The sequence below is a fragment of the Schistocerca gregaria genome, chromosome 9 (genome assembly GCF_023897955.1).
Source record: "Schistocerca gregaria isolate iqSchGreg1 chromosome 9, iqSchGreg1.2, whole genome shotgun sequence".
NCBI lineage: Eukaryota > Metazoa > Arthropoda > Insecta > Orthoptera > Acrididae > Schistocerca > Schistocerca gregaria.
Genome location: NC_064928.1, coordinates 108,020,214 through 108,032,639, shown reverse-complemented (window position 1 = coordinate 108,032,639; position 12,426 = coordinate 108,020,214). Strand labels below are relative to the sequence as shown.

At 38.6% G+C, this 12,426-nt stretch overlaps 1 protein-coding gene across 1 annotated transcript in view; it reads right to left on the bottom strand.

Moving 5' to 3' along the window:
• LOC126291861 (uncharacterized) overlaps positions 1-12,426 on the bottom strand; it is a 69,712-nt gene that overhangs the window by 39,384 nt on the left and 17,902 nt on the right. Inside the window, exon 4 of the mRNA XM_049985582.1 lies at positions 5,337-5,425. Within this exon, the coding sequence (XP_049841539.1) occupies positions 5,337-5,425 (89 nt within the window). The remainder of the gene's footprint in view (positions 1-5,336; positions 5,426-12,426) is intronic.

Genomic DNA, 12,426 nt, shown 5'->3' with positions numbered 1-12,426 from the left:
TTGCTTCGTGAGCTGTCATGCCATCAAATTCTTCTGGTATCTGAACCAGTGCATCATAAACACCTCCAATTTGAAACCTCAGGGGAGTAAGTGCATCGATGCAACTTTCCCACCTAGTATCGCTCAGTGGCTTCAGTGACAGGCTAGGCAGATACTTCTTCAAGACATCCCAACGTCGAACGGAGGACAAGAAGAAGTCATACAAGCTTTTCACTGACGAAAACATGGAAACAGTATATTTAGAAGACATAGCAGCATCGTTTACAACAAGATTCAATAAGTGACTGCTACATGGTACATAAAATGCTCTCTTGTTCATATATGAAATTCTTTTTTGGAGACCAGACTTCTTTCCTTTCATGTTTGCTCCATTGTCGTATCCCTACCCTCTCATATTACACAATAGGATTTTTTTTATCTTCCAAGAGCTTGAGTACTACCTGCGTCAAAGCTGAGCTTGAGGAATCGGGCACTGGGAGAAATCCCAGGAAATGCTCTCAAATTTGGATATCGCATACCCCGTCGAGTCTTGTCTCCTGGACGAAAACATACTACAATTGTCATCTGCTCAACTTTTGAATATCTGTTGTGCTGTCCAGAATTATACTGCAATACTTTGCAGATTTCATCATTAATAGAATGTTGTTGGTTATAGATGATCCAATAAGATGAATTATTTCATTCTGTGTTTCTTTTCGAAGATAATGATGACCCTTTTTCTCACCTTGCTTTGTTCTGTGTAGGTGCTCCATCATCACAGTGTCGAACTTTCCAAATAATTCAATGAGTTTCAAGAAGTTTCGTTTGTCAGGCTGAAAGAGAGTATCTGTACTTCCTCTCAAAGGGAGACATTGCCGACCCAGGAAATGAATTATTGCTATTAAGCACTCAAGAACGTCTTTCCAATGTTTGCTTTCAGTATTCAGAAGCCTTTGATGATGGGCGTCAATAGTTCATGACTTTTTCAGTTCCTCGGAAAACACGATCCACTTTTTATGTGAATTCAAATGATCGGTAGACTTCCTGTGACTTTCGAGATACGAAGCAAGGTGTTGCCAGTCACTTATACTGTTCTTTGCAATTTTTACTGTATATGATGAAAAAAGTTTGCAACAAAAGCAGAACACAGTATCTGTGCTCTTTGAGTACACCAACCAATGTCCATCTGCTTATTCTAAATTCTTAAAAGAATAGCTGTAGTGCACAGTTTTTAGGACATTCTTCAGCTTCCTTAATGCGTTTGGGAGGATCTTGCATGACCTGAGTCGTCCAAATGTAGTCGGTAATAATTTTCAACCATCTTCCGGGATCTGAGTCAATTATGTCTGATGTTCCTCCAGTATTTTCTGAATCAGGTCACTTAATTTCAGTTCTGCCTGATGTTTCAATCTCGGAGCTTTCATCATTAAGCAAGTCTTGAGTCTAGACGAGGTCTGTTGAACATGTTGTGGATGGCCCACCGTCAGCATTGCTACTGTATACGCTGGTCACAGTACTGTGTTCATCAACTCTCTGGTCATGTCCTGAAGATAAGGATGTAGCTGCAGTACCTCCACTAGTTTCTGTTCTTTCTGGATCTGTTTTCCCACCCTTGCCACTGCTAGTTCGTTCTCTCTTTGGCTTGAAATATCATTGTAGTGCATCCTTTTGCTTCTTACCATCATCTTCCTTCAGCACCAGTCTTTTCCTATATTCACTGCCAGACAGTCTTTTTCTATCGTCGGACATGTTTCGATCCAGCCTGTAAAGAATGATTAAGTGAAACTAACTGTTAATGTCAGTGCACTAACTTTATTTGCAACACACTTCGCGGACAACTTCCTGATATTCCACGGCACGTAAATGGAAAATTATATTACTGTAGGATACACTGTTCAGGAGATGAAGTCATAAGAATTGATCCACATGAAATTGAATTTCAGGCCGAATTTCATTACAGACATAGGTGAAACTGTCAAAGAGTGGGCCAGAAGACAATGGAGAGAGGAAGAATAAGGAGATAGAGTAACATAATAATGCAATAAATACACACCCGGGCGTCGACGGGTACTAATGCTAGTCAAAATATATTAACTCACTGCATTGCAGTTGTTCATTTCAAAGAAATGACACTCTACATCTGTCGTAATTTCCATGTGTCGCTTCTTTCGTATCTGATTATGGAATAAGGGGTAACAAATTAGTCATTGAAATAATCACTTCACTTTTCTTCATGTTATTTTCATTCTAGCTATTGCACGACCGCTATGGTCACAGGTTCAAATCCTGCCTCGGGCATGGATGTGTGTGATGTCCTTAGGTTAGTTAGGTTTAAGTAGTTCTAAGTTCTAGTGGACTGATGACATCAGCAGTTAAGTCCCATAGTACTCAGAGCCATTTGAGCCATTTTGAGTCTAGCTATTGGGACAACGTGTGCTTATTTGCCAACTTGCCAATTTTTGAAGTAACAGATCATAAGAAAAATAAATTTTCTTATTCTGCAATCTTGAAGGAGAAAAATTCTAACTTATGAGTAACACGCATGTGCAATACTAATTGTACGTTATATGAAAAGCACTTACCTATTACATCCCCAGTTGCAATAAATTTGGACGCACCAATTCTTCTCTTCTTACGAAACGCCATGAAAGTGCTTCTGAACAATCTTGACTCCCTCGGCCAACTACCAAAATGAATTCTATAGTTTTCGTTGTAGGGAACGCAACAAGGCGAAATGGTGACGCAGCAGCACCAGGAACTAGGTGTAGTGAGGCTACGGTTAAACTAGCACCCAAGAAGAAGAAGCAAGAAGCTCACAATAAGTACGTGACTGATGATATGGGTAAATGTATTATCAGGCAGCAATTTCTATGGCATTACAAACAATAGAAGGAAATAGGAACTTTGTGAAAAATGCACAATTTTTGTCAAATAGAAATGAGCTTCAAAGCTAGCAAGGAAATCCTTAGAAGCAATGTTCTGTCAACAGATTTTTGTTTTAGAAGGTGTCAAAATTAACATTTTGTTTTGTGTGGACGAGACGGCATAGTTGCTAAAAGACCATACTTTCTCAGGTTTTCATCAGTATCAAAGCGACCAGTAGTTTACTAAGATGAAACATGGATTCATATGCATTATACAGTAAATAAATGTAGGCAAAGTGATAGTGTGTGAGCAGTATTGTCAAACAGAGGTGCTGGTCAGAGTTTAATTGTTGTTCATGCAGGCAGGGACAAGTGTTTCATGGCTCAAAAACCAAAACATCCGACTATCACTCAGAAACGGATAGAAAAATTTTTCAAAAATACGTTGAAACCCAACTTATGCCAGGTTTATTGGCAATGTCTTTATCCCCTGTAATTACTCACAGCGTATTTACCCATTCAGAATACTTCTAGCCATTGTAGGTGTTGGACATTTTTTACTGTAGCAATGTTCAACCATTTTTTTCCATAATGTGGGAAGAATAAAACACTCAAAACTGCCATTGAAGGGCTTAGCAAAATTGCTTCAGGCTTAACATGTAACCGCAGTATCAAACATTGCATTCAAATTTCCAAATTAGATTTCGTCTTCTGCAAAATTAGTTGTGAGTAAACACACGGCGTGTAACAGGCTCGCAGCACTCCACTCATAAGAATACGGGCATGTACGCCAGACTGCTTCCCCCTCTCTGTTCATCTGGGGTAAACATGAGAGTGATGCCACAGTTGTGAGGAAGAAATTAGTCCTCCTCCCTCCCCTTGTTCAACAGGGGCAGTTGGCAGGTAGTCGAGGCACTATGCCACAGTTCTTGAAGCCGCTCCCTGTTTGGTTTTGAGGTTTGGTTTCGAATCCCCTCCTGGACACGAATGTTGAGAGTGCTGCCCCGTGTGGCCCCACGTTTCACACATGTCTTGTACCGGCCCTGCTCTGAGTGATACGACGACCATCCTGAATCAATCTGTAAACATTTTGCTTGTGAAACTCGGTGGTTGCTGTCACAGGATGTACAGCTCTGTTAGTCATACAGGTTAGATGTTCCCACCTCAACATCTTTAAACTTATTTGCCCAACGATGCACAGTACTCACATCAACACAATCACCTTAAACTGCTTTCATTCTCTGATGAATCTCCTTTGGGGTGACACCTTCTGCTGTCAAGAATTCAATGACTGCACGTTGCTTAAATCACATTGACTGACTGCCTGCTCAGGGTTCCATACTTTACACTGTAACAGCACAATCATTCAATGCTAAGACTTCTCGCCAACTGGAGCTGTAGATAAGAGGCTACAGAAGAAGCCAGTAGCTGCCGCATACCAATACTGCCAACTGTTGAAGAATTATGAAGGTGGAGGCATTACTTTTCAGTCAACCCTCGTACTTTTATGACAATTTTAAGTTATGCATATTTTATAAAATGGAATAATTATTTTGTAACATTTTAATTTCTATATTTCAATTAGAAAAGATACATATTAAAGAAAGTACTAATAGGTTTTCTATTTTTTGAACAGGATCATACACACAACAGGTTAGTTATGTAAGCCTTACTCCAAATGTATATCTTATGATTTTCTGATTTTTGTACACAGAAATGACAATTTAAATTCATTTATACTGTGCAGTTACATAAAACAAAGAGACTGATATACACTGACAAAGGCTCCCATGCCTTAAACACGTTAAACACTCAACAATGACACTTTCCCAGCCATAAGAGTGTCATCAGCAAAGTCTCAGATCACTGCCAGCCCTATCCAATAGATTGTTTATGTACATGGAGAACAAGAGTGGTCCTACCAAGATTCTCTGCAGCAGTCCTGACATTACCCTTCCTCCAATGAACACTTGCCATTCAGGACAATGAAGTGGATTGTGTCACTCAAAAAGAGTTTAAGCTAGTTATATATCTGATAATTTATTCCATATGCTTAATTCCTTGTCACCAATCTACACTGTGGTACATAAAGGAAATTTAGAAATATAGACTACCTGGTGGCATCTACGATTTGCAGGATGTGATAAGGGTGAGCTGTGTGTTGCACAAGCCAAGGTTTCTAAATCTTTGCTGGTTTATGGATAACAGCTTTTCTGTCTATAGTCAATAATTTTGAAAAGGGTAAATGTGATCAGTTTAGCTGCATCAATTATGATGTAGTTTAATTGCACCTGTACAGCTGGTGAGACTAGTCTGATTTTTTTATTCATTGCAAATGTTTGAATTAGGTGCAGCTAATTAGCTTCTCAAGCTGGACAGCATAATAAATCCATCATTGTGTTAACAGCTTCAGAACGTGCAGTTGACCGACTGTTGACTACAACCTGCATCATGAAAGCAGGTTAGTGGTCATTACTGTATGTCAATACTTACCCTGAGAGTACCGGCAAACAGAGAGAAGCCCGCGCCAGCCCATATGGAGCTGACAACCATGCTTGCCACCAGGTAGGGCCGCACATCCCCTGCAATAACCAGACTAATGAGTTACAGAGCTAGGCAGAAATGAACGCAACCATCACTAGTGAAAATGGTTTGCATTTCTCTCTTCTGAATCTAACTTTAGCACAGAAAGAAGCACAATATACAACTACAAAACTCTTTAAAAAGCAGCCTACTGAAATAAAATGTCTGACTGGCAGCAAAAGTGTTTTCAAATATACATTGATGGAAAAAGTCAACAGCACCAAGGAGGAGTTACAGAACAAGTGCAAACTTGACAGATATGTTTCTACACCTGAAAGATAACGTCAATTAAAAATTCACACCATTCACCTGAGAGGGGTGCTGGAAGGACCACTATGAGAATGCAAACCACATTTGCTTTTAATACATGCTGTAACAGCCACGAGTGTTAGTTACCTTTGCTGCTAATACATAGAAAGAAAGATCCCTTATTATTTAGCTACAGTATAGTAGGTCAGCAACTGGAAACAGTGAATTCCATAAATTATCTGGGAGGAGGCATAAGGAGTGATCTAAAATCGAATGACCACATAAAATTAATCATCGGTAAAGCAGATGCCAGACTGAGATTCATTGGAAAAATCCTGAGGAAATGCAGCCGAAAGGACAGGAAGTAGGTTACAGTACACTTGTTCGCCCACTGCTTGAATACTGCTCACCGGTGTGGGATCCGTACCAGATAGAGTTGATAGAAGAGATAGAGAAGATCCAACAGAGAGCAGCATGCTTCATTACAGGATCATTTAGTAACCGTGAAAGCGTTACGGAGATAATAGATAAACTCCAGTGGAAGACTCTGCAGGAGAGACACTCAGTAGTTCGGTATGGGCTTTTGTTGAAGTTTCGAGAACATACCTTCACCGAGGAGTCAAGCAGTATATAGCTCCCTCCTACGTATATCTCATGAAGAGACCATGAGGATAAAATCAGAGAGATTAGAGCCCACACAGGGGCATACCGACAATCCTCCTTTCCTCGAACAATACGAGACTGGAATAGAAGGGAGAACTGATAGAGGTACTCAAGGTACCCTCCACCACACACTGCCAGGTGGCTTGCGGGGTATGGATGTAGATGTAGATGTAAATGTAGATTGGACATGGTGAGTTGATGTTAGTTAAGAATGTCTTCGAGGTGACAAAGATGCCATTAACAACACCTCACTGAGTTTAAATGAGGTTGCGTAATAGAGTTATGAGAAGCTGCATGTTCCATCTGTGATACTGCAGAAAGACTTGGCAGGAAAGTAGCCATTGCACACATTTGCTGGCAGTGGTGGTCACAAGAATGTACGGATGAAAGACGACCATCCTTCAGACAGTCCACGTGGCACTTCTGAGAAGGAAGACCATCACCTTTGGTGTACGGTTCTGGTGCATTGTATTGCATATGCAGCAGCAGGCTCCTTAGTGACAAAACAAACAGTTACAAATTGGTTACTGCAAGGACAGCTTTGAGCCAGATGCCCTGTGGCATACATTTCACTGACACCAACCCACAGCCATTTGCAAATTCAGTGGTGTCAAACAAGAACTCACTAGAGAGTAGGGTGGAGGTCTATTTTGCCTCAGTGTCAGTGATGGTTGTGAGTTGGTTAGGAGGCCAGTTGAGGACCTGCAACCAACCTGGCTGAGTGCTATAAACGCTGGACCTGCACCTGGAGTTATGACCTGGGATGCAGTTTTGCACTCTGCACTCTCATGGTTATGCCACTCACTCTGGGACCAAATTTGTACATGAATCTGGTGGTTTGACTTTGGCTGTACTGCCATTCATGAACAGCACTCCAGGGGGGGGGGGGTTGCTTTCAACAGGATAATGCTTGCCTACCAGTATTCTAGCCCCACATGCTCTACAGAGTGTTGACATGTTGCTTTGGCCTCCTCAGTCACCAAGTGTGTCTCCATTTCAGCATGTATGGGTCATCACTGGATGACAACTCCTCTGTCATCCATAAACAGCATTACTCTCCCTGTATTGACTGACCAAATGTAACAGGCAGGGAACTCCATCCCACAATCTGATCATCTGGCACCTGTACAACATGATGCACAAATGTTTGCATACTTGCATTCAACATTTTGGTGGTTATACTCATTATTAATGTACCAGCATTTCACATTTGCAGTGGCTTATCTCGTGCTTACATTTACCTGTGATCTTGCAATGATAATCATTTAAATATGTTACATAAACAAATGTATTCTGAAATTTCATTATCTGTATGAATTATTTGTAGGTGTTGCAATTTTCTTCCATCAGTGTCAATTTAACTTCTTTCTCCTTAACAACTCCTACTCTACCACAGAGCAATTTGAGAGAGAAAGAGAGAGAGAGGGAGGGAGGGAGGGAGGGAGAGAGAGAGAGAGAGAGAGAGAGAGAGGATAGATTGGGGGGGGGGGGAGAGTATTATTGAGAATATGATCTACAGAATATGAAACCAACCAACTGATGGTGATGATGCTTGGTTTGTGGGGCATTCAACTATGCGGTTTTCAATGCCAGTACAAATTCCCAACCTTTGCTCAGTTTTTCCATGAATGAGGATGAAATGATGAGGACAACACAAACACCCAGTCATCTCGAGGCACTAAAGTGAAAGACCTGTGTATATCATTCAAAACTGATAACATGATACTCGAATAAGGAAATCATTTTAGCTATGTCATTTGTCATCCATTTTTGTCAACTAGGAATTTTGTAATGCTAGTGACCCTACCCAGCTTCACACAGCTAGCAATGTCTGTTGACTTATCTGGCATAACATATTTTGTTAACATGCCACTGCGTGGCTTATGCAACATAAGCAGCACTTGCTAGGAAAGTTGTTTGGAGGTATGAATTTACATGTATGTATCAGGGGCTGGCTGTGGTGGCACACACAAAATAAAAATGAAGGGAAAAACATGCTTAAGTACTCTTCTTGTGAAGCTTAGCACACACTGTGATGCACTGTTGAGAATCACTGCCACAGTTCTTTGTCATATAGTCTTTATGGCAGACTTCTTCCCCAGGATATGCAAAGAATCATGGCCACATCTAGTTTTCATTCAAGGGAAGAAGAATGTTGAAAGATGAATTATCTGCTACACTGCTAAAAGAGTGTACTGTATGTAAATGAAGCAAAGGAGCTGAATTAGTCTTTCACTAAATGTTTTATTTGTAGAAAAAAAAGAGGATATTTTGAAATGCATCCCTCGATCATCTGTAGCAGTATTTCAAGATTGTGTATATTCATCTGCAAGAAATTTCTGAATCTCATCCAAGAGGATTGTTCCCATGTCTTTCTGATCTTTAAAAAACCTACATCTCTTTCTCACCAATGGAGATTCATTTACCAGCCTTCTACATCATTTAAAAGCGTCCAAACAAATAATGTCTTTTGCCACACAACACAAAGAAAAGTGTGCGCATCTATGTTTGATCCAAGGAAAGCAGAAAGCTGAAAGTTGAGTCATCTGATGCACTGCTGCAAAACTATCTTTATGTAAACTAAGCAAAGCTGGATCCCAAACTGCAGCAGATTTTCAGGAAACATTTTACTTTATGTATAAGGAAGTGAAAACCACACGTTTTGGATTCTTTATTTGTTGTTGTTGTTGTTGTTGTTGTTGTTGTTCTGAAATGATTGCAATGAACTTGATTTCAGCTTGGTGACTTACATGTCCTTAACCAATTATCCAACCAGGGAAAGGGGAGCTACTGTGGAACCTGAGTAACATTTCATTTCTAGCAAATCTCCATATCATTGAGAGGTGGATACTAGGGTAAAAAGCAGAGTGTAAAAAATGACCCAGCTGGGATTTGATGCGACAGCCTCTCAGTTTACAGACACATGCTTTAGAGCTAGATCACCACACCAGATGTGAATTTTGTCATACCTGATGCACTCTCAAGCCCTGCTGCTCTCTTGAGTTATGGTGACTGTTTGTTAGTTGGCAATGGCATCGTTTTCAGAACTTAACTTTAATTCACCATAATTCAGACAATTTGTGGGAAATATTTATAAATTATGTATGCAAACCTTTCTCACAAACCAGTGGATCTTTTAGTGAAAAGTAGGTCAAAATGTATACACAATTGTTGAAATATTTTATCACCTTTGGAAAATCAACAAGCACATACAAGGTTGAGTGAAATAATATGAACACCTGTGTACTAACAGTATGCAAAGGCTGCTGAAGTCTCATACTTTGTGATACAAGAGAAACACTGTCTAATATATTACAAGTTTATTGAACAAATAAATGTTTATATGCAGGCTGAAGTGACAAATGAAAATTTGTACCAAGGCAAGGATTCAAACCCAGATCTGCTACTCTCTAGGCTGGTGCACTAACCACTACCCCTCCCCACCACAGTGACTTTACCCAAGTGCATGAATCACCCTAGTGCACTTTGTGAGGGGACACCTTCCTCTAACATTACCTTTCTTCGACAGAAGGTTTTGATACCAAAAGTACTTTCTACCTTTTAAACAGGTTAATATTATCTCAGTTCTTTTTCTAAAAGAATTTCATATGATTTTGTATACCACGACCTATATTTCAGGCTAAAATGTATAAAAAGAAATTAATTTATTATTTTTTGTGACAATCAATATGTATTGACTCTATATGTACAGTTAAAATTACTCCTCTTTTAGAAACATTTGAAATGATAAAATATTTGGCACACCTAAAATTCCTATTATTAATTGCACAATCTGACACCAATTATTAAATTTGTTTCTGGATTCACTTATAAAATAATAATAGAAATTAACAGGAAGTCATTCGTCAACAAAATTTGAAAAACTCTTTGGAATATTGTTAGTAACACACACTGAAGTAGTAGTGGGTATGCCCCTGATGTGAATGGACATGTTTTTAATTTTGGCAATAATAACATAATTTTTTATATTTTAAAGTGGAGATTGTAAAGACAGTGTGATATAGAAAAATGTGACAGAGTAAAAAAAATGACAGAAACAGAAATTACAGAGCAGGCTTACTTCAGCATTATCGTGTCATTTGGAACCTACAATGTCAAAAATTTCAGCCTCAAGAACCAACTCCTAGACATGAAGAACTGGAGCCAACTATGGGAAAAGAAGAAAAGTAAAAAGTTTATTGTAAATCTTTCTCCTCTTGAAGCTTATTAAATGAATTTATTATGAAATGAATGACAATCAACAGGTGATGTGAGGGAGGGTAATATAACAAGTGTGGTATCAACCAGGATCAATTGACTGATAATGAAGTTTTGTCTGATGCAGATGAAGGCACAGTGATTTCTGTTATTTACAGTTTATATATGAATGAATTTCCAGTCACGAGAAGAAAGAAGACCGAGGACTTCTCAACAAAGTCATATCAACAGTGACAAGGTATTACCAAAAATGACAGACCAGATTGAATGAGAGAGGACTTTACAACAATGATGAGGGACATCAAAAATGAAAGATAAGTACTAACTGTTTGTGAAATTAATTTGTTTGCAGACTAGTGTGCTTGTTAACAAAATGAATACAGATGAGAGTAGTTGTGATGCAGAAGCGAAAGCTGTGGGACCCAGTCAGGACATGTTTGAGGCGAGTGAAAGTGTAGTCAGCAAACAAACAGTCAAAACTGATATGTTGCAGTTAAGTTTGGCAAAATTAGAGAAAATGAAGACAGGTAACAGTGGCAAAAAGTGTGCAATTAATTATCAGTTAACCAAAAAATTTACTTCACTACAAGGACAATTAAATGACTTGAAAACTGAAAACAACAGGACAATGGATAGGGTATAATACCAAATAGACCAACTTAGTAATCAGGTTTTTGAGCTAAAAATGGGTTGTCAGAGGGGAGAAAAAGTGTGAATGAAAAAGTTGATGTCTTAGGAAATAAATTTATTGTTTTGGAAAATGAGTTCACAGTCGAATCTGCAAAACAGATGAAGAATGTTAATGATGTCAGAGTTGAACAGAAGGCCGTAGTGGAAAAAAATGGAACAGAACTTAAGTAGTTTAGATCAAAAAATTTCAAATGTTGCAAACAATATGCAAACTAATGTAAATGTTTTAGATCAAAAAGTTTTAGCAGTTCAGGAAAATTGTATTCACAAAAGCCTATTCAAACAATGGTATTGTATGGTCCAACACTTCAATCAAAAGTTTCTTATCAGACAATTTACAGCCAAAGGATTTTCTGCACCACTGTAGAGATATTTTTGTGTAAGGCATGACAGACAATCAAAAAATTAAATTTGTTAAAAACTGTCTTGAAGGCGAAACTCTGTCTTGCATAAATTTAAATTTAAGTCTGTGGGAAACATACCAAAGTTTCAAAAAAGGTTTTTAAATAAATTTGTTCAGAAGCTGAACAGGGGAGAATTAAAAGTGAATTTTTGAATAGTCCTAATTATAGGAGTAGAGTTTTGTAAGAATCAACTTAAGAAATCAACACACCTTGACAAACCGTTTGACAAAATGACAATGATTGATTCACTTAAAAGGAGATTACCAGAAAGGTTGCAATGGGATTTAGTACATGGACCTGATGATTGTCTTTAATAATTTTTGTGATATGTTGACAGGCTGGGTAGGGCAGTAGAAAGAAGTATGTACAATAATAATCAGAATGATAGAAATCATAATGGGAATAACTACAGAAACAGAGATCATGGTAACTTCTATGACAGTCAAAATGTTAATAGAGAGAAGGAATTCGTATTAGTATTTTACTGATGCACCGAGATCCAAGATGAACGAAGTATAATTATAACATGCCACTCTGCAAATGTGAATTCACTAAATACAAGGGCAAGTCAATTATTATCTGCAATTTAGTTATATTTTTGTTTATTTTTGTAGTACTCTCGTTTTATGTTGATGATGCATGCTTTTTTTATTTGTTGTATCTTTGCACTTTTCAAGCTTCTACGTTAGTTTCGTTATCACTGCCTTGCTGTCTGTTTGCACCAAATAAGAGCAACATTCAGTGATCTGTTTTTTGTGCATTCCTGGCTTCTTTTA